Genomic DNA, 23,681 nt, shown 5'->3' with positions numbered 1-23,681 from the left:
TTATAAGGGAGAGCACAGGCATTCATTAAAAAGAAATAATGATAAACGGTTGATCCGTGGCACCCTTGCTGGATCTTGTCTGATCTCAGAAGCTAAGCAGGGTCAGGCCTGGTTAGTACTTGGATGGGAGACCGCCTGGGAATGCCAGGTGCTGTAGGCTTATACCATAGTCTTTCAAGACTGAAGGTTGCCAACCAACCTTGTGCAACCTGTACACCCACACAGGCAACCATGGGCCTCTGAATGCATTGGCATGAGTGGTGTGGTTTTCATTGATATGAATTCATCACTTTGAAATGACTGGCAGTGCTCAAGTGATGACCAGTAGGAGGCACTCCTCTTTGAAGCTTTAAATGTTTCAGCCTCACAGGAAATGACTCTTCTAAAGGCATACAGGGAAAGGACACGATGGCTGTGAGATCTGACAACCAAGATTATATGGGTTAGGTCTCATTACTGACATCATAAAAATATAATCAGGCCAGACAATATTTTTGAAATTTGTTTTTAAATGCCCAATGTACAGAAAGTTATTGTTATGGGATCACATTATAGCCAGCACTTTTGTCAAATAGGTTATTAGTGATGCTCAGAGATAGATTTGAATGAGGTGTTAATGAGACTGCTCAACAAAGGAGCCATCTGTAAGCTGGGAAACAGTTTTCAGTCAACTGACAGGATGGGCTGATGCGAGGTGATGTGCTTTTCTCTCTCTCCCTCTCCCCACCTCCTGTGGTCAGTGTGAGGAAGAATAAAGAAAACTGACAGCTTCTGGGACAGAGAAGAGATATGATATGATATACTTCTGAGACAGAGATGCCAGCATGGGATCTAGGGCTGAGAGTAAGTCAAGAGGTGAAGCACCTCGGGGTGCAAGGGCTGCTCTCTAGGAAGAAAATATTTCTTTACTCAGCGTGTGGTTGGTCTGTGGAACTCTTTGCCACAGGATGTGGTGATGGCGACTGGCCTAGACACCTTTAAAAGGGGATTGGACAAGTTTCTGGAGGAAAAATCCATTACGGGGTACAAGCCATGATGTGTATACGCGACCTCCTGATTTTAGAAATGGGTTATGTCAGAATGCCAGATGCAAGGGAGGGCACCAGGATGAGGTCTCTTGTTATCTGGTGTGCTCCCTGGGGCATTTGGTGGGCCGCTGTGAGATACAGGAAGCTGGACTACATGGGCCTATGGCCTGATCCAGTGGGGCTGTTCTTATGTTCTTATGAAGCTGAAGCAGCCTGTTGTCATTGCTTGTAAAGTGCCCTAATTTCCACCTTCATCAGATGCCAACTGGCATATTTATGAAGAAAGCAAATATCACAAGGACACCACAAGCTTGTGGTGATCTTTCCACCAGAAGAAGTTAGGATCCAGGTCATTGCTGTCACTAAAACTTCTCAGTATCCAAGGAAGTTGAGCAAAAGCACATATTAACATAGCATCTCCTGCTTTAAGACAGTGTGTGCATTGTTCCAGAATTGCTTCCTTTTCTAAAAATTAGGATAACACCAGTGCTTTTCAATCCTTGTACCTCCACGACCCATATTTCCAGCCGTGGTGGCCACAATATGCCCCAGAATGCCTTGCAGTTTCTGGCAGCATCCCGAATGCCTTGCAGATTCCAGGTAGCACCACAGAATGTCTTCCGGCTTCTAGGTAGTGCCAGTACACAACCCACTTTGTTGGCCACCTCATGCCCCAGAATGCCTTGTGGCTTCCAGATAGCACACGACCCACTAAAAATTGATTTGCAACCTAACCCAACTGTGGGTCATGATCCACAGTTTGAGAACCTCTGGAATAACCTTCTACTATAACTATAAGTGACTTTGTTGATGCTATGGGCAACAGACCTCTGGATAACATGGTGCTAGTATTCAATATACCACTGGGTAGTGACCACCCTATTTTTGAGCATCCCTGAGCATCAACAGAGCTAATGGCAGAACAGAATGCTGAACAGATAGATCTGGCTCAGATCCAGCCAGGCAATTCTATGTTTTTATAATAAAGAGACAAGTAGAATGTGTGGTCCTGTTAGATTGATTTTAGGAGACAGAGACAAAGAGTGCGGATAAAAGAAGTCAAAAGCTCATCAACTAATTGCAGGCAAGATGAAGTCAAGCAGGCAATATCCATGGAGATTTAAGGCAGATATTTCTATTTTTTAAATCTGCTGAGCACTCTTCTATTGATTCTTCAACAATACACTCCCAGCTTTCGATATCCTTGTCAGCAGGTTTTCAACCCTGGATGCCACTGACATAATGACAATTAGCATTAGGTACGGCAAGTGCCGTTTCAGAGACGGAAACCAGTCATTTATCAAAACGTGAAGGAACTGTCCATTTCTAGGACAATTTTGTTGTCCTAACAGCTCTGCTTTTGGGTACAGAACTGAACGGAAGCGGGCTCAATTTTACAGAGATATTTAAGTGCCCAAGATGTTTGGTTGCACCATGTTTTCTCCAAACAGGCGACACTGATATCAAGATTGACTTAAGGATGAATGACACATTATGTGAATGGCAACACTTGGCCCGATATGCTTAATTTTTCTGCAAGAAATATCAGCTTCCAGGTGTCAGTCTGGATTGGCCCTATCATGGTCCCAATCCAGACTGGGTATCCCTACAGTTTTCCTCCTAGGACAAAAAGCAACGTATGCAGGGGGAGCGATAAGACTGGGGCAGAGGCAAAGAATTCACACATACACATACCATGGCTACTACCTGGTAAAGAAATGCGACGAACATCAGGTCCAATGATACGTTGAACATAATGTGTAATATCACTTCTTTAAAAATCATGCCTTTAAGCACAGGATCAGTCCAAGGCCTCCTGGGTCTAAGGCTGCCTCAATCCCCCCCCCAAAACACCACCTTTATGGGCATTCCAGGGCATGCACATGCAGATGCACACCCCTCATGGACGCGGTGGGAGGGTGGGTGCACAGGCAGAAGGTTGGTGTACAGGGTGGACACATCCCTGTTCCCCCGCCTTCCCTTTACTTCCCTGGAACACATTGTGCAGTCTTCCTTGCTCTGCGCCACATCGATTTGATAGGGACAGAAGCGGTGCAGACTGGGAAGCAGGCTGTTTCCATTCATCTCAATGCAGAACAGGGTGGTTGCATAATGAGTTCCAGGGAAGGGAGGGGAGGGGAGGGGAGGGGGAAGGAAGGGGGAGGGCTCCAGATCACCTGTCCCTACCTACTTGGTGCTTTATAAGCACCAAGTCGGCAGAGGGAGGTGATCTGGAATGCTGCAGTCTCCACCCGCTTTCTTCCAGCAGTGCTGGAGGGAGTAGGGGGGATGCACCTTACCTTCTCACCACACTCCATCCTTGCTCAGAGTTTAACATTTAAAGAGAAATGGCTGCTTTGAACTTTAAACCCCATGCTAATGTGGAGCAAGAGAGGAGATAGCCAACTTCCCCTTCCTCAGCCACTCCCTTTAAATTTGGGGAAACTTCCCTTTAAATGCAGGGAAGGAAGGGAACTCTCCAATCCCTCCTTGCAATTAGTGAGCAGGGAGTAGATCAATGAAGCTTGCGTCTGCAGTGGACTAGAGGGAGGCAGCGGCAGATGTAGGATTAAGGGCACCCCAACCCACTGCTGCTCCTACCCCCTGCCCGGATGCAAGCTGCATCCCATCACTTCAAGACTGGGTCAGCCATGCCTTCCCATCATCACAGTGGTGTTTCTTCTGAATTAGCACCCCTGAATGAAGAAATCACTGTCCATGGTGGCCAGCCAGCGTTTGCACTCACCAGCACCATCTTCCAGGGTTGTTACTCCCACCGGTATCATCCTCTACCCTGCTGCAGCTGATATGCAGGAGCCCTTGGAGCTTTGGTTCTTGTTGGAGGGATGGGCCTCCTGGTACTGAACCGTGCACAGCAATACTTCTCCTTCCTGCATTGGCCTCAGAGGGCAGCTGTCTCTTGCTCCCTTCAAAGCAGGGAAGCAGTGCCTGCAAGGAACCATAACCACCCCATGATCTGGGACTAGCCCTAATGCTCACTACAGGCAGGAGGTCTGGTCTAGAGGGTTGAGCCTCCATTTGCCTGAAGATAACATCCAAAGGTCACCAGTTCGAGGCCACCGGCACCGTGTGACCTTGAAGCAGCTGACAAGCTGAGCTAGTTATTCCATCTGCTCTGAGCGTGGGAGGATGGAGGCCAGATCAGAAGGAAACATCTGAATTGTTGTAGCTCTTGAAAGATAGAGCCTTCTTTCAATTGTAAATATCCCTACCGGGATTTAAATTAGCCTGCCTATGTAAACCGCCTTGAATAAAGTCCGAGGAGAAATCTGAGGACCAAGAAAGGCGGTATAGAAATACCGGGGTGTGTGTGTGTGTGCATACATACATACATACATACATACATACATACATACATACATACATACACACACTTCCATGTGGAGAGCGGGGAATGGCCTCATTTCTGATGCCACCCTGAAAGAGGTTTTTGTCAAATAGATTCAATTGCACATACCATAATCACAAGGCTTTTGTGGCCACTTCCCACCAATTCCCCAGCCACATTCAAAATCAGCAGTGGAACAAAGAAGGGGGTGATGGATGGTACCATCATACCCACTCTGAATTAGCCTGAATTTTGGAGCAATTCAGGACCCATTTGGAATGGTCTTGAGGAAGACTCCAAGAGCCAGGATGGAGTAGTGGTTCTGGTGTTGCACTTAGACCTGGAAGATCCAGGTTCAAATCCCCACTCCACCATGAAGCTTCTTGGGAGACCTGGGGCCAGTAACCCTCTCTCAGCCTCACCTACCTCGCAGGGTTGTGGGGAGGACGGAAAGAGGGAAGCAGCCATGATACACCATCCCAAGTTTCTTGGAGGAACGGCAGTATGAAAATGTGAAAAATAAATTTGTAGGTAAGACCTCTCTCCACTTTCTGAAATTTAACACCATCACTGCTGGAGTCATGGAATGATGTGCTGCGCTAGTTCACGTTGACTTAGACGCACAAAAAGTTAAGAGGTCGTTTTTAAAACAACACACGCACACACGCTTCCAAAAAGCATGTACAAATAACAGAGCCATTTCCAAAGCCTAACTGGCAGGCAATGCAAGAATGTCTGAGCAGGTGAAAATGTGTTAAAATCACCTTCAATATAACAAAGGGCCTCGGCGTCTGCTCTCTGTGCCTGTTGGACAATGCCTTATCAGGCAAGGCAGCTGAGGGAATTGGACTAATCTAATCTCGAAGCAACAGAAGCATGGAAAAGCACTTTAAGGCCTGACAGAGACACAAAAATGGTCACAACCCAGCAGTAACCTATGAGTTGCAAAAAGGAATAGGAAGCCTCCAAACTTAGATGTTTCTCAAAAGATAAAGGCGGAACTAAATTCCTTCCCTTCCTTAGGCTTTCCACAGTGCGACAGATGCCATTTCATTGACATCCAGCAGTGTAGAGGGCAAATGCAGCCCAAATTGCACTCCAGTCTCCTAGAAAGTATCCAGCAAGACATCTTCCTGGTATCATATTGGCTTCGATAGGGCTAGAAAATTATCTTCATAAATGGCATCATTGCTTTATGATGATGTTATGAGAGCCACGGTAGTGTAGTGATACTGGAATTGGACTTAACCTGGAAGACTGAGGTTCAAATCCCCCTCAGCCATGAAGCTTCCTGGGTGACCTGGGGGCAGTCACTATCTCTCAGCCTCCCCTACCTCACAGGGTTTTTGTGAGGACAAAAAGAGGGAAGGAACTATGGACCCCACCAGAGTTCCCTGGAGGAAGGGCTGTAGAAAAATTTAAAGTATGTTTAAAATGCATTGATAATCAATGGTAGAGGTGGGTAAAAACGGTTTTATTTTTTCATAGATTTTGATGTTTTCCAAAGTCTACTACATTGTATCCTGAATTCTGTGTCAGGCTGGTAGGCCTGATACAGAGTCTCTCAGGTCTGCGTTGGCAAACTAGCCAGCATGCATTTAAGAAGCCCCATTGCTGGGATTGGGGCTTTCCCCAGGGGACAGAACAAGACTCCCCTTTCCCCAAGGAGACCTCTGCCTTCTTTGGTGTTCCTGCTCCTGTGGGCACTGGGAAGCTAAGGATTGGGCTGTCAGTCATGTCTAACTGAATCATGACTAATGAAAGATACAGCATGTTACACTGAAAGGTCAACTTTCCGGAAAACATGTTTGAATTTGCATACATGGTTCATATTAAGGACAAGGAAGTTGTAATCTATTTTTGATGAGAATTTGGAAATGTTTAAGGCTGATTTATTATTAGGGGGAGACTGTCAGATCAAATTAAATAAAAAAATAGACACTTACATACAATACATAATCACATCAACCCACTGAACATATTTACATAACAAAGAGAAGTAAATGGTTAAATCACTGTATCAAATAAATTCTAAATTGCTCAACTTATGATAAATCAATTATTATACCAAGGACCCCTGGGGGGTCTTATCCCCTCCCCTGGGGGCTGGGGATATGAATAGGCCCTCAGTTTGGCTGTACTTGTCGTAAGAGGCGACTAAAGAGCCACCAGGTAGATGGGACTTGTCAGCCTGGGTAGGCAGCTCATCTGAGAGAAGGAAAACTCTGATCCTAAACCTCCACTGCCTTGTGGCTACATCCAGTTATGGAAAAGGCTTCAGGAGTCAACCTCGAGGCAAAATCCGGAGCCGGAGTCCCTGAGGCAGTTCATGGCTGAACACAGTCACATTCTGGCAACTCCTGAGACGCCGCTGGAACCAACTGTATTGGCTTCTGCCTTTCCATTGGACCATTTCAGCAACATGGGGAGGGGGGATTTGCAGCATGGGTAACTGTCTGTCCTCCCTGTCTACTTTACCCAGGCTTCACACACTGGAGAGGACACTCTGTTCCGGAACCACCATTCAGAGCACGATACCATAGTCTTCCGAGACTGAAGGATGCCAATAACCAAGGACCCCATTTTAAGTAATAATTGTGGGGGTTTTGCTGTTTTAGCTTACAGCACAATCCTAACTGAGCATTGAACCAGCGAAGCTGATCCCGTTCCTGCTCAGAGTGTATGCAAATGTGTCATAAGGCATGTTTTCAGCTATTTGTGAGCTGGCAGTGGGTGTTTTGGTGCTGGGGAGAGGGAATTTCTGGTCGGGGAAGAGTGGAACAAGGGGAGGATTGGGCCTGGGAGGGTGCAGAATCGGAGGTTCCTACCACATCCAAACCCTCTTCCAAGGGTCAGGCAGGGCCCCTGAATGCCATGGGGCTTCCTGAATTGGCACCACGATATAGCTGGCTCAGATCTGAGAAGCCCCATAAGGATGGCTGGGCCGTTACTCGGGGAAATATATTGCCTTATCCCCAAGGAGACCTCCAACTGCTTCCTAAGTTGCATTGGATGCAGCATAGGCCATGTGGCTCCACTGCACCAACAAACTTTGGATTGGGCTGCCCATTGTTTAGATATTCTAATTTATTCACAGATAATATTCTATTTAAACACTCTGATATTTTGTTTGCTTCTAGATGGAGGAAAGCTAACACCCTTGCAGCTAACAAAAGATTACTAATTAATGTCCCACTTCATTTTTTTTCTTTTCAGTTTTTACTTATATTCACATTTAGGACACAAAACAAATACTTCTCTAAATAAATGACAACCCCGTTTTCACAATGTTCCCAGATTGGGCATTTGCAAACATTTCCCTTCTCCTTGTTTAATTTGTTTCCTGAATAAATAAAACATCAGCATTTCTTTTCTACATTATCTTGAAATTTTCTATTACTGGGGGAATTAATCCCTGTAACATGATGTGTTAATAGCTTGGCTTCAACCATAATTGTTGCTCCAAGTGGAAAATAAGGATTGGGAATACACCCATGGTAGAACTTACTTCCTTTCTCAGATGTCCTCATAATGTCTCTTTTCCTAGACTGTCAAAAATAATTGTTGTATTCTTCAACTGCTGAAACTCAACATCAGTCATTTCCAATAAACATGTTTCATTTAAATGGAATGCTTGTTTTAGCATAAGTTATATTGCCTATTGAGTTAGAAATTCCAACTCTCAATTTTTATATTTTTATATATTGTTATTCTCTCAACTTTAATATTTCTTATCTGTTAACCATCAGCTGCTCTTAAAACTGCATCTTTAATTCTTTGAGATGAGCAATGTGACAAAAATATAGAAGGCCTGTTTAACTTTTTCACTAATTGAGCTCAAGTTATTTTGATTCCTATTGCTACACTATTCTCAAGATTGAAATATAGGTCCAGCCTTGTTATACATGGATTTTTTTATACATATTCTCAACACGAATGGCCCCTGCAAATGAGAAGGAATGTGCTGATCCCTGGAGAAGGGGAAAAATGCACCCCTTTAAAATCAGAGTTTTAAAAACTACTCTTTACTGTTGCAGACACACAGTCATATGATTACAGGTATAACCTAATTATCCATAGATTTTTCTATCTCAATGTGATGAGAAGGGTCCTTTAAATTAAAGGAAAACAGTTGTTTAACAATAGCCTCCTTAATGTAAGAAAGGGCAGCTGGCTGACAATCCAGCAATCATTCTCTCTGCAGGCTTAACTCCTCCTTTCCCCCCCCCCAGCACCTGAACGAAGGCTAAATGGCAGCGATTATCACCTTCTCCATTCTTTCTCCCTCACTGGGGCTCCTAGTGAAGGGAGAGATTGCTGCCTCCTGGTGAAGCCTAAGCTCCTGGAGAGACTGATAGCCTCTGTGTGCATTACAAAGGTCAGCAAGGCTGTTTTTAAATCACAGGAGGAAAGAGGCTTTGTCTTTTAAATTGATTTGCTAAAAAAATATAGTTTTTTTGCCATCCAAGTTCTTGGAAAGGAACCCTTGCAAATAATGAGACTCAACCTGTATTTGTTTAGAATATGCTACCAGTTTGCTAAAAGCATACAAGTTTGTAAATTAAAAGAAAATTAATCCCCCCCCCCCCCCAAAAAAAAAAGGTTCCTATGAACCGCCAGGACCTTACAGAACGTTGAGGGAACGAAAGATATAGGGCCCATTCCTATCCAATTTTCCAGTGCCAGGACAGTCGCAATGCAGCCCCAAGGTGAAAGAACAGATGTTCCCTTACCTTGAGGAGGCCTCTTTGTCTGCCTCCCCACCACAGGATTCAGCGCATACCTCAGTGGCATGGTTGCACTGGCACTGAAAAATCGGATAGGACTGAGCCCATAGTAACTCACATTCTCTGGAGAGAGGGCTTAGTAAGTGAAAAGATTTGTGGGGAAGCAACTCCAGAGTGACACTAACTCAGCGATTTTCAGCCACGGTACTGCAGCATATTAGTGTGCTGCAAGTGGTCTGTAGGTGCACCCCAGGAGTTTGGGGGAGGGTAATTTATTAGTAGAGCTATTTTAGATGCCCCCCAACCAGCAACATGGTATGCTTTCTCAATTTTCAGAAAACTGATGGAAGGGCCTCTGAGAGGGGGTACCTGTGTCCAGGATGAAAAAGGGGGCTTGGGAGCCAAAAAAAAATGGGGGGGAGGAGCCAAATTCACATTTGAAGGGAAGGAGCCCAAAAGATGCCACATAGTGGAATCCTCTCTTTCCTAGCTGCTGGAGTTGCACAGATCAGTCATATGAAAGAAAAAAAAGGGGCCAGATTTCTATCCAAACAGTTGATCTACATGGTGATCAGCTGTTAACAGGGCTAATGGATGCAGCCCAGATTGCCGTATGTGAATTAGGTCCAATACAGCTTCTTGTACAAAATCATATTTTTCACAACATTTCTGAAACATTAAGCCATCAATGTCAGGGCTATGCTGAGCATTAAGTCTATCATCGCAAGGCCAGATGGTGAGATGTTGAAAAATATCCAGGCAGGTGTATGGTTGACTGATATGGACAGCTCCTGAAGAAAGTTTGATAAAAGCTTCTTGCTCTTAATTCATGCTAAACTGCCAGTGCTGTATTTGAATTGAAGTGATCATATGAAATATAAAAACTTTTTGCAGAGGAACAACTGTTATAGGAGCAGTAACCACATTGGGCAACCAACCCAAAATGTTTCCTGTGATGTCTCCTATAAGGCCCTTCTGTCTTTAAGACAAGGGTGCAAACTGAAGGACCTTATCGTCTGTCTGAACATCATCAATGACTTGTGATGTGAAGAGAATATCGCATGCCATACAGATAGCTAGAAAAGCATGGGAAATGTGTGACCTTGGAACACATCACTGCTCCAAAAGGAGCTTTTTGAGAAGTTACCTGCTCCATACACGGGGCCAACTAGAGAAGTGAGAATTTTAAAGGTGTGGATGAGATGATGAGAGGCTGAGAAGAATGTCTTTGATTTGGAAAGCACTGAGGAACATTTTGGGGAAAACCACATGTGTACAAAAGAAATGGGCTCCATTTGAATCAAAACAAAAAACGGCTGCTAGCCTATCAAGGTTGCAGAGCAGCTTTTCAACTCTCTGCCAGGAGTGAGGAGCATCTGCTTCAGGACAATGATGTAGGAGGTCATCAGGTCCAGGTCATCCAAATGGGAGTGGGATAGAACAGTCGTGAACGTGTAGGACGCGACAGCCATTTCAAGATATCACAATACTATGGGGGGGGGAGTGCACCACATAAAGTACATCCTAATCTTAGATCCCTCCAAGCAGGATGGGAGAGCTGAAGTGCTTAATTCCGCATAAAACTGCTGGAATGGAGAAAAAAATTCACATATAAGTTCCACTGTATTCAATGATACTTACCCCAAGGAAAGCTGGTACAAAATTTCAGCCATAGACACCAATGGGTTCAGCATTGGTCACAAGGAAGAAGTGTTGCAGTTGTGCTGGAGAAATCCATAAAAGTGTTGTCTCAACTGCGCAGCAGATTTTTTTAAAAAAGCAAAATCCATTATATAGTTTTATTTATTTATTATAGTATTTATATATCGCCTTTCTCATAGACTCAAGTTGGTTTACAGAGACAGGCTGACTGTAAACCCCATTTTTGAAATGAGGTTTTGACAAATTTCATTCTACGTCAGAACTCATAGAACCCTCCATTTCTCCAGGTGTTTCCCTTCATTCTGCAGTTGTCATCCTGGCTATATAGTTCTTGTGCCTTCCAAGCTTCCACATGTAGCTGCAAATCACATTCCAGGCTGGTTCTCAAAATGTCATTCTTGCCAGCTGATTCACCCACATCCCACCTACCTCCACATTCCTCCACTCTTGCCAGCAGCATCAGGTCACCCATCCAGGGCAAAAGCCAAGCTGATCTTGCTTAGCTTTAGGAAAGGTATTGAAAACAAGAAGACCATTAGCATCATGTCTTTATGGTTTCGCTGCAGTTCAGATGCTATGTGCAATTCCAGGTGCTATCACAAAAAAGCATGTTGTGGAACTGAAAAACAGCACCCAAAGCAGCAGCAGCAGCAGCAGCAGCAGCAGCAGCAGCAACAACAACAACAACAATAATAATAAACAACTTTGTTTATATCCCGCCCTTCTCCTCGAAAGGGACCCAGGGCGGCTTACAACATGTTAAAAACAGATTAAAAAACATAATTTAACAGCGAATAAAAATGTATTAAAACACATTAACAGATACCATAAAAACAGTAGTCAGAAAAAGTCAGATAAAAAGAGCAAAACGCAGCAAATCATAGAGGAATCAGGCCTGTAAAAATACTAAAAGATATAGAAAAGATGTTTAAAAGGCCATGAACTCAGAAGGCTTGTTTAAACAAAAAGGTCTTCAGGCCTCGCCGAAAAGTCTCAAGAGAGGGAGCCATTCTCAAGTCAAGGGGAAGGGAATTCCATAACGTTGGTGCCACTACTGAGAAGGCCCTATATCTTGGCGCCGCCCCACGTACCTCCCTAGGCAGCGGCACTTGTAAAAAGGCCTTCTCTGATGACCTAAGAGGACGAGCCAGATTGTATGGAAGTAGGCCATCTCTAAGATACCCTGGCCCAGAGCAGTATAGGGCTTTAAAGGTCAAAACCAGCACCTTGAATTGGGCCCGGAAACGAATGGGCAGCCAATGCAGCCCCTGGAGAAGCGGGCTGACAGAGTCAAACCGCCTACCTCCAGTGACCACACAGGCCGCCGCATTCTGCACTAATTGCAGTTTCCGAACCATCTTCAGGGGCAGCCCCACATAAAGCGCGTTACAATAATCTAACCTCGATGTCACTGTAGCATGGATCACCATGGCCAGGTCTGCATGATCCAAGTATGGCTGCAGCAGGCGCACCAGCCGAAGCTGAGCGAAAGGCCCCCCTAGCCACAGCCGCCATCTGGGAATCCAGGAGCAGCTGCGAATCCAGGTGGACCCCCAAGCTGCGGACCTGCTCCTTCAGAGGGAGTGCAAACCCATTCAGAGCAAGCTGAAAGTCCAGTACCAGCATTGAGGATTTCTGAACCAGGAGAGCCTCTGTCTTATCAGATTTAATTTCAGCTTATTAGCCCCCATCCAGATCTTCACTGCTTCCAGACAGCGCTCCAGGCCCTCAACCGCCACCCTGGAGTCTGGAGGATAGAGCTGGGTGTCATCAGCATATTGATGACACCCCACTCCAACCCCCGGATGACCTCTCCCAGTAGGGTTGAAGTGAAAGTGTCTCTAGAGAGACTTCACTTGGGCTGGCTTGCTCAGTATTGGGCAGAGGACCTGGAATCTTTGCAGAGGCCCAACACAGAATCCGCACGCATCCTGACTGCTATTTCACTGGGAACTGGGAGCCATTACACACTGGAGCTCATGAGTAATGCTGTACCCCAAGGCTTAGCTTTAGCCTTTCTTGGGTCAGTGTTGAATATACAGTATGTATTTTCAAACAAATGTCCAGATAACAAAAAGTGTTTGTACTGCATCTTATGCGAATGAGCACAATTTCAAAGCCAGAAAGCAAATGCTTTCTTTGTCCCTGAATAAAAGATTTCTGGAAGATATATTGCTAAAAGTGCTGCAAACCTGCAGATTCAGATGAGCCATGAGAAGCATAAATATCAGCAGAATAGATAATATATATCTTCATTTCCCCACATATCTTCCTTCCACTTCTCTAATGAAACTGTTCAGCATTAAATATATTTGCGGTCTGGTGGAATGTCTGCAGCATGTGCTACTTTCAACCCATTCATTGATCAAGAGGAACCCTGCCATTCTGGCATGGTCTGCTATAGCTCCTAGCACTTCATCTTTTTGATGAAATGATTAATAATGTTGAACATCTTACACAAACCAGAACTGACAACAGGATGTGTGCCAAGCCCTGACCAGAGGCTTTTGAGCCCCTGTGCATGTGTGAGCTCCACACCTCCCCCAGCCCTAAGTCCAGTACTCCATGACTTAAAAAGAGTACTGCTGGTAGGGTGGCTGACTTGTGGTGTGGCCAGTAGGGGCAGTTCCTAACCCTTCGCACCCTAGGACAGGGGTCTCCAAACCCCGGCCCAGGGGCCAGATGCCGCCCACGGCTAGCCTCTATCCAGCCTCTGATCCCCTGAGAGCCTCTGGCCCAGTTGACCAAAAACAACCAGAGTTGTGCTTGTGAGGTGGGGGAATGGGAGTCCATTTAAGGGTGTGCTTTATTTCTTGGGTTGTGTTTGTGCTTGGAGAATTCCTGGACATTTGAGACCATTCATTTATTCATTCATCTAAGTTCCATCTCTAATGTATTATTTAAATTTTATATTTAATTTTTTTTCCAGCCCTCGACACTGTGCTAGATATTTGATGCGACCCTTTGGACAGGATGTGGTGCTGGCGTCTAGCCTAGACGCCTTTAAAAGGGGATTGGACGAGTTTCTGGAGGAAAAATCCATTACGGGGTATAAGCCATGATGCGTATATGCAACCTCCTGGTTTTAGAAATGGGCTACGTCAGAATACCAATGCAAGGGAGGGCACCAGGATGAGGTCTCTTGTTATCTGGTGTGCTCCCTGGGGTATTTGGTGGGCCGCTGTGAGATACAGGAATCTGGACTAGATGGGCCTATGGCCTGATCCAGTGGGGCTGTTCTTATGTTCTTATAGATGCCTGTCCTAGGAGATTAAACAAGGAACAGCTGCTCCCACCCATTTTGGCTTGGTCCAAAGTGACAGTTCCTGTGACAATTTGTGCCAAACCTGAAAGTCATCATCTTTAAGAAACATATACCTTTAAGTAGCTCTAGTGCTAACTGATCAAATACAGCATGTTGCATAGGCTGCAATACTATCAAAAAGCTGCAAAATACAGTACTAGCTACAGAATTCTACTTCGTAAGAATCTCAGCTTGTAGTTAAAAAAAAAAACCAAAATCAGGTAAATAAAATAAAATAGGCAAGTAAGCTTTAAATGATCTAAATTTCACATTTCCTCAAGAATAACAAAACAGTAGGAGGTCCCATGAAAATTCATTTAACTTGCAGTGAGTAGGCAGCACACATGTATGAGCTCGCTGTACTTCTGAGATGTGCAAACAGCAAGTTTCCTAGCAACTGGGCTGAACAACCATTCAAAATACTTAACCTATATAGAAGCAAATTTAGCATTCGCCATCTCGTTTTAGACCCACTAACAATGCGATGATTTTCTCAGCTATCTGTGGTAACTGAACATTTCTGTCCTCTGTGGCAAGGGAGGACAGCAGGCAAGTTGCGAAAGTTCACACATCATGTTCTCGGTATTTTTTTTTTTATTTGAGAATACAGCTCAAATACGGCACATGCTTCCATCTTTGTGCCCTTTCAATAAAAGTGAAGGATCCAGAAATCAGTGCTATTCAGTAGGCTAGGGGATTCTATTTTCAGTGGGAGATGCACAGTTCTTTGTGTATTTTCACTGAGCCTTTTTGCTTACTCACGAGGGTGGGGCGCTCGTCATGTAGTGCATGTAGGACGGTTTGGATGAACTGCTTCCTCCCAAGTGATTGAGGCCCAATCCCACTCAACTTTCCAGTGATGATGCAACTGTGCCAACACAGTGTGTGCTGCATCCTGAGGGTGGGCGAGACACTCAAAGAGGCCTCCTCAAGGTAAAAGAATGTTTATTTCCTTACCTTGGGGCTGCACTGTGGCTGCATCAGTGCTGGAAAGTTGGATAGAATTGGCCCTAAGCCAAAAAGGTCCAGAATTCTAGAAAATGGGCGGTATGTGTGCACTCAGCCTTCAGAAACACAAGGAGAGGCCAGCAAACATAGTATCACCAAAACTACCTTGTTGTCACTCAAGTTTCTGTGGCTCTGCTGGCTACCGGTACTTTCGATCAAGCTTACAACTGCTTTTAAGGAATATAATACAGGAGATCACAGCCTGACATACATGCTAGTGCTGAGAAAATGCAGACCCTAGGGTGAGATTTATACACTGATTTCTACCAAAATTCTATTTCCAGCTGCTGTTCTCCCTTACTGTAATGCAATGTCAGACTCTCTCCAGCACTACTCCCTCATCAGTATAATTTTTTCCCCATTCTGTTTTCCCAAACACTCAAGTCACGTTTTGCAATTCCCCATCTCATCTTGGAATACCAGATTTGAGTACATTAACTGCTGCAGAGTCTCCCTAATCATGCTTCCTTAATGGTAAGCTGGCTACTAAACCAATTCTTTATTAAAACCTTCTGGGTGCAAACGATTTCAAAAGATTTCTTGACCACACACAGTGAAGTGGTCAGATGTTCCCATACAAAACCACTTTAGAGAAATACCTTGGTGTGAAATTCAGATAATTCTGCCATATAATAGACAAGACCATTGGCTGCAAAGTAGCAGGAAAAATAATCAATTTAAAGCAAAAAGAGGTCACTGGACTACAGTAAGGCATCATGCGAAAAAAGTCCCTGGAGAGTCCTTATGCCAGCTAGTCCGGCCTGAACACACACCAATTAAGTTCCTCTTCTTCCGGTCTGCAGATCTCTAATGGGCAGCCCTTTCACTTCATCCACCCGACTCTTGTGAATCTGGAAAGCAGGGGTCACCCAATGGCCACACGAACACTGCTCACCATGCCAGTGGAATGAGCCCAACTTCGATGTACATTTTGGGCACAGAAGCTGCAAGAGAACACAACCAAATGTGTGGGTCTCCCGACACTGGACTTCAGCTCAAACTGCCTGAACAGATACATTGTAAAACAAAAAAATAAAGAAGCTTGAAATCCGCAGCCCCAAATTTTACCTCATTCAAATCAACATGACACTTTGCCACCTTTGCCCACTGCCTCCCAGCATCTGAGGATGCTGAGTGCAAACAGCACTCAGCCAGATTTGTCTGCAGGCCCGGTATTAACTTCTCTGTGAGCAGTTCTAACTTTAACACTAGGGGAAATTGGGCCAGGGAAATGCACCTTCTGCCCAGACTGTCTTGACATGGACCCATGTCTCCCACAAAGCAAAAGAGATAAACCATGTCAAGGTAAGAGGAGTGGCTCCTTTCTCCAGCACAGTTCAGTGTGCAGCAGCTGACCACTGAAAGTACGGTTGTGAGCGGCGGAGAAAGCAGAGAGTTCTCTCTTCATCCCATCAGTCAAGCTACACATACCCCATACCTTACACTCACCCCACAGTACCCAAGTACATTTCACTTTCAGGGAATTAAGAGACATAAAGAAAACCTTAATGTTCATTCTTCAGCAGTACAAGAACTACCCAGACCACTATCCAAACATTAATTGTGTGACTGTACACTTCCCTCACCTGTCCTTCCAGTACACCTAACAAGGCTGGCTCCATCCACTGTACAGGCTCAATGAAGTAAGAGGTACAACTGGACCGACCATCACAGCGAAGGAGAGCAGGCTCAGAAAGCTTCTTGTGGGCAAAAGCTGTAGGCCCCTTGCCTTCAACATGTGTTAAAATGCTTGAATTTCGAAAGAGCAGGCGCCTGTCCTCCAGAAACAAGATAACAGAATGGCAGTAGTAAAATAATTTTTTAAGTAGTTTTTCAATTTTTTTTAATTAAAGCAAATGAAATTGAGAAAGAGGAAATACACAGTTCTAAGCGAAAAAATGTACCTTATTTAGATATCTAAGGGCGCAATCCTAACCCACTTTCCAGCACTGGCATAGCTGTGCCAATGGGACGTGTGCTGCATCCTGCAGTTGGGGGGCAGTCACGGAGACCTCCTCAAGGTAAGGCAAAGTTTGTTCCCTTACCTCGGAGTTGCATTGTCCTTATGTCAGTGCTGGAAAGTGGGTTAGGATTGCGGCCTAAGACTTCTTTCAGATTTATAAGGTATAAAGGAAGCAGCTACATACAGAGTCAAAAGTTTCAAAGTACAAGTTTCAAATCATAAACAACACGTTCTTCAAGTACCAATTTTGTATATTCAGTACTAGATTGCTACAGCATCTCATTTCAAATGTCTTCGGTCCACATGTTAAATGAAGGTGAAAAAGTTCCATTTTCAAGATGAAAAATGGCTAGAATTTATAACTAATCCTTCCATGGTGTAGGGTGGGAAAGACATCAACACTGCAGTAAACTCCTGACCAAAGCAAAACCAGAATTTGAACACAGGTGGACACTATCTGTGGATTTTACATCTGCAGATCTGGCGTTGGATCCCCCGGTATCATGTTGGGTCAGTCCCATTGTAACCCGCTGAGGGAGACTGGAATTGCACTCCGGCCCCTTTCAGAGGGCTTTCTGAAGCCCACAGAGGCCACACACATTCACCAGTGGGCTTCAGATTGGCTCCTAGAGCCCAAAAAACACAACTCCCCGTTTCCCTCAGTAAACCGGAGGTGATGTTTTTATGCCTTTTAAGGGGCTTCAGAATGCCCTCCGGGGTTCAGAAAGCCGTCAGGAAGGGTCCAGAGCGCGAAGGGTCAAAAATTGCAGATTTGTTTATCTGCAATTTTTGGTATAAGAACATAAGAACAGCCCCACTGGATCAGGCCATAGGCCCATCTAGTCCAGCTTCCTGTATCTCACAGCGGCCCACCAAATGCCTCAAGGAGCACACCAGATAACAAGAGACATCATCCTGGTGCCCTCCCTTGCATCTGGCATTCTGACATAACCCATTTCTAAAATCAGGAGGTTGCGCATACACATCATGGCTTGTACCCCATCTGCAGGGAGTCCGAGAATGGACCACCCACAGATACCACAGCCCAATCTGTATTAGCAAAACTAGTTCTAATGTGGATGCAAGTAGAATTGCCATCAGTAAATGTCTTTTTTCCTGACATCAATGACCTCCTCCTCAGAATCTAAGGTTACAATTCTACACACTTACCTGGGAGTAAATCCCATTGAATTCAATGGGGCTTACTTCTAAGTAGACACGCATAAGTGTGTGCTGTTGGTTTCCAATCTGGTCATTTTCTCAGGAAGCACAAAAGAGAAAATAAATCCCACCCACCTCTAACAAGTTATTTTTCCTCTGAAAAGACTACTTTTCTACTGAAAAGTGCAAGTCTAATTGCTCACTTAGCCCAGCAGCTACCACCAGTGACAACAGCAGTGCACCAAATTATGTCAATCCTTCCCTCTTACCAGGTATCGATTTCAGGCACTCTGGATGCAATCCTAACCAACTTTCTAGCACTGACCTAGCCACAATGCAGTCCCAAGGTAAGGTAACAAACATGGCCCACCTTGAGGAAGGCTCCTTGACTGTCTCCCCACTGTAGGATGCAGCGCATGCCACACTGGTACAGTGTTGGAAAGCTGGTTAGGATTGTGCCCTCTGTTGACAAAACTGAACCTCCTCACTATCACATACTGGATAATAATCAGCCATCACAACAGGAAAACAGATCTAGTTGCAACTTATATTTGTCGTGTTCCATACCTGCATTTCCTACACCTGAACAGAACTTCAGAATTTGGAGCTGGGGGTGAGGCATTTGGATCAGCTGCAAAGACATCCCATGGTAGGTCCTGTAGCTCTGAAAAGAGGAAGCAACACATTATTTGCCCGCAGGGCTCAGGTTATTTTACAGCTCACCAGGTTACATTTTCAGACTTGCTCTGCAGACAGTCCTGAATTTGCACATCAGGCCAATCCAGTTATTTGGCAAGAGATTAGGGTCACTGCTCACTCTAAAATACCCAGGCATGCACACATCAAGATGGTGGTGAGTCAGAGAAAGGAAGATGCAGACAAGGCAGGTACTTAACCCTTTCTACACCTGCTGCTTCTTCCCATAGTCCCAGTCATAGCAATATTGCTTGAGGCAGGAAGGGAAGCATCCCTTCCTCACCTGACACTTATCCACTCCAAATCACAACCTACCCCTGTGGCTTTGCCACACTGGGACTACATTTTCACCCAACATTTATTTTAACGTACATATGAAGAACCCCGCTGGATCAGGCCAAAGGCCCATCTAGTCCAGCTTCCTGTATCTCACAGCAGCCCACCAGTCAGGGAGCACTCAAGACAACAAGATACCTGTATCCTGTTGTCACTCCCTTGCATCTGGAATTTCATGGCAACTTCTAAAACCTGCAGGTTGTGTACAGTCATCATGAGTTGTAACCTGTGATGGACTTTTCCTCCAATGTAGTCAATCCCAATATGACTAAACGGTACTTACTATAACTCATTACATACAAATTCAATCTGCCAAAGATTAGAAAAGTCCTTTCCTTTCACTTACCAGAATATTTCTCTGTTAGCTTTTGCAAATGATACTGTTTGTAAAAAGTGCTGCTTACATCAACTTCACAGCCCATCTTTTCATAGAGTTTTAGCTGCCGCTCAAAACCTTCGTTCATTCTGCAACAACAATAAAGTCAACCCCAATCTTAGAAGGAAGAGAATGTACGCTCTAATTCTTGTGAGAAGAATCAATTATTACCACAGAAAGCAACATACTTGGCATCAGGCTTGACGGCCTGGACAAAGGCATAGGCCTCTTCAAAAGGGAGATTATTGGTTTTCATTAAATAGGCAGTCACAACAGCAACACTTCGGCTGACTCCAGCTTGACTGAAAAACAAGGAGGGACCCCATTATACCCAATCTATGGTTGCACTTACACCTGAGATCAGAGAAAACAAAATACACTCCTCATGCCAGCTGTGAAAAGATGTACTCATGTATCACTCTTTTTTTAATAAAGCTACATGGGAGTGAGGGGCCCAATCCTTTCCCAGTTATTTTAATGCAAAATGCATGCATTTTGCACTTGGCATCGCAAGAGTGTTCTTCTTTACCTCCTGCTATCCCCACCTCTCAATGCACTTTGGGCACAATCTCTCTACCATCCTATGGAAGTGAATGGGAGCAACGCAAGAGTATGGTCACAATTCTGTATTGGCAGAAGCTGCTGCAACCCAAGTGTGTCCAGGTGCTTTGTACATAAAGATAAGCCCTGCTGAATAGGCCCAAATGGCCATCTAAGTTAGCATTCTCTTTATAATAGTGGCCAATCAGACGCTTCAAGGAAGCTCACACACAAATTATTATTATTAACAGTATTTATATACCGCTTTTCAACTAAAAGTTCACAAAGCGGTTTACAGAGAAAAATCTGTACAAATGAAAATGAGGGCCATTCTCTGTGGTCCATCCCTAGCACCTTGTAACTCGTTATCAAAAAACCAAAGAAAGGAAAGTATTGGAGCCCAGAAAATACATTCTCCTACATTTTTGTTTACAGTTTTGTATTATTGTGACTTTTTTTTTGTATTTTGATTGAGAGCCACCTTGAGTCCTACAGGAGAAAAGCAAGATATTTAAAAGAACATATTATTTAAATATCTCTGTGTTGCAATGTTTCATTAATTATTAGACAGATTGACTGAAGTTATTTGGGCTCTGTATTTAAAAAAAATATGTAGCTATTGCTAATACAAAAATTTGTAAAAGCAACAAGTGGTAGTAGCCACCTTATAACAAGCATTCTCCCTTCTTTTTTCTCAGAAGAGAAACAGGCTCTTTTAGCAGGTGCTTGTTATGACATTTATCAGAAAAATCTAAAAACAAAGCAGGCACCTACTGCATCAGAACATTTGCATTTATTCACAATTTGAAAATGCATGCAAATGTCATCAACCAAGATTTTTTGGGTCAGGTGATGGTCTACTCCAGTAGTTCCCAAACTGTGAGTCCAGCAGTCCAGGACCCACCAGTGGGTTTTGACCCAATTTTTGGTGGTTTGTGAAACTGGCAGATTAGGTTATGTGCATCAAGGGTTAAACAAGCTGCTACTTGAGGGGGGGAAGCACTGCTGTCCAGTCACCACTGTAGCCACACCTCTTGGAATTCATATATCAAGCAGCAGCCTCTAGGGCAGGGCTCTCCAGACCCTGTCCCACAGGCCAGATCAGGCACCCTGCCTTTCCCCTCCCCCACACGAATGGTGCTTACCATTCTGCAGAGGAGCTGTTCTTCCCTGTCACAGATCTCCCCCAAACTGAGCTCCGGCCTGCCACTTTCAGGTTCCATCACCCCAGCAACCACTGAGTCCGGATTTCTAGGCAGGAGCGGTGGGCTGGAGCTCAGTTTGGGGAAGATCAGCAGTGGAGCACTGGTCGTGCTGAGGACACCTTTCCCATTGCAAAGCAGTCTCCAGCTACTGCTCTAGGGCCTCTAGAATGTTTGGGAACCACTAGGTTCTGTATGCATAGCCAGCTCCTGACATGAGATGTGGGTGCAGATTTATTTACAAGTAACTGGATGATGACACTTCAACCCAAAATTAGGGTTAGGAAAAGATACAAAACTAAATATTGGTCTTCTACTTTTGGAGTAGTTAACCCAAGTTCCTTCAGATTATCCTGAAGGTGGGGGACACACGTGATAGAACTACAATTTTCCACCTTTTTCATCTCACAGCACACTAACAAGGCACTAAAATTGTCAAGGTACACCACCAGTTTTTTGACAATTGACCAGGCACACCATGATGCCAGCAGATGGCTCCCATCCCCCAACAGCCCTATTAATAAATGACCCTCCCCCAAACTCCCATGGCACACCTACAGACCATTCATGGCACACCAGTGTGCCATGTCACACTGGTTGAAAATTGCTGTGACAGCATGTTCATACATACTGTACATCCCTCACCTATGAAAGTGCTGTTAGGAAGGAAAAACACCTTCCTTGAGCCATCTCAATGACTTGCTAGTTTTATATGTGCACATGGTACCCCCCCCCCCCCAGGGCCTCAGGTTGCAATCCTATGCACACTTTCCTGGGAATAAGCCACACTGAACACACAGGGGACTTTATTCTGAGTAGACATGCCTACTAGGACTGTGCTGCTACTATTGTAGGAAAGAGCACATCAGCCGGTGAGTGGTACAGCCCTTGCAACCCTTTTCTTTACTCAGCATGTGGTTGGTCTGTGGAACTCCTTGCCACAGGATGTGGTGTTGGCGACTGGCCTGGATGCCTTTAAAAGGGGATTGGACAAGTTTCTGCAGGAAAAATCCATTATGGGTTCCAAGCCATGATGTGTATGTGCAACCTCCTGATTTTAGGAATGGGCTATGCCACATGCAAGGGAGGGCACCAGGATGCAGGTCTCTTGTTATCTGGTGTGCTCCCTGGGGCATTTGGTGGGCCACGGTGAGTTACAGGAAGCTGGACTAGATGGGCCTATGGCCTGATCCAGTGGGGCTGTTCTTATGTTCTTATGCAACAACATCCCTTGCAGCGGTACAGCCCAGGCAAAGACTGACCTGCTCAGGAAGACTCAGGGCCCAATCCCATCCAATTTTCCAGCGCTGGTGCAGCCGTGCCAGTGGGATATGCAGTGCATCCTGTGGTGGGGAGGCAGATACAGAGGCCTCCTCAAGGTATGGGAACATTTGTTCCCTTACCTAGGGGCTGCATTGTGGCTGCACCAGCGCTGAAAAGTTGGATAGGACTGGGCCCTAAGGCTGCAATCCTACCCATGGTTTCCTGAGAGTCAGCTCCACTGATTATAATGGGACTTATTTCTGAGTAGGGGCATAGGATTGGGCACTCAGGCTACAATCCTATGCACACTTTCCTGGGAGTAACTGAATACATTGAATACAATGGGGACTGAGTAGACAAGCATAGGATTGGGCTCTAAGGCTGAAATCCTACGCACACTTTCCTGGGAGTAAGCCCCTGTGACTACAATGGGGCTTACTTCTGAGTAGACATGCACAGGATTGTGCTGTTAGGCTGCAGTTGTATCCACGCTTTCCTGGGAGTAAGCCCCATTGACTACAATGGGGATTACTTCTGAGTAGACATGCATAGGACAGGGCTCAGGCTGCCATCCTATGCACACTTTCCTGGGAGTAAGCCCCGTTAACTGCAATGGGCCTTACTTCCGAGTAGCCACGCAAGGCCTGGTGAGTCCTGGGCTCTCACCATCGCACCAGCGCCGTCCCTCCCCGCTCGCGGGCGCGGCTGATGAAGGCGGCGCAGGCGTCCAGGCGGCTCAGCAGGTCGGTCTCCGGCTGGTCCAGCGCCTGCACGTGGAGCGCCTCGTCGAGCCCCGCAGTGGCGGCAGCCGCGGGCGGTTCGGCGTCCACGGTCAGCAGCGCCGTGACCGCGACGCCCCCTGCACCGGCCGTCGCACCCCCCGGCTGGCCGAGGTCGGCGCTACAGCCCAGGAGCAAGCCCGGAAGCACGGGCACCATGGCGACGTCGACGGGTCTCCGCGCGGCGGGGGGAGGCTGGGCTTCCTCTTGCCCCAACACCAGTGCCAATTCCCCTCACGCATGCGCAGTGCTCGGTTTATCCCTCACGGCGCTAGACTGGACTGTAG

General features: G+C 45.4%; 1 protein-coding gene across 1 annotated transcript; it reads right to left on the bottom strand.

Annotated features, from left to right (window-relative positions):
* Positions 1-11,454: 11,454 nt before the first annotated feature.
* On the bottom strand, positions 11,455-23,618 carry DUSP12 (dual specificity phosphatase 12). Its single transcript, XM_066615204.1, has 6 exons — positions 23,282-23,618; positions 19,799-19,912; positions 19,581-19,699; positions 18,770-18,866; positions 16,665-16,851; positions 11,455-16,022 (listed from the first exon to the last, which is right to left on the bottom strand). The coding sequence occupies exons 1-6, from the start codon at positions 23,551-23,553 to the stop codon at positions 15,855-15,857; spliced, it is 957 nt and encodes a 318-aa protein (XP_066471301.1). The 5' UTR covers positions 23,554-23,618; the 3' UTR covers positions 11,455-15,854.
* Between the last annotated feature and the right edge of the window lie 63 nt (positions 23,619-23,681).

This window comes from Tiliqua scincoides, chromosome 2 (genome assembly GCF_035046505.1).
Source record: "Tiliqua scincoides isolate rTilSci1 chromosome 2, rTilSci1.hap2, whole genome shotgun sequence".
Classification (NCBI taxonomy): domain Eukaryota; kingdom Metazoa; phylum Chordata; class Lepidosauria; order Squamata; family Scincidae; genus Tiliqua; species Tiliqua scincoides.
The sequence above is the reverse complement of the archived record's forward strand: the minus strand, read 5'-3'. Positions and strand labels throughout refer to the sequence as shown.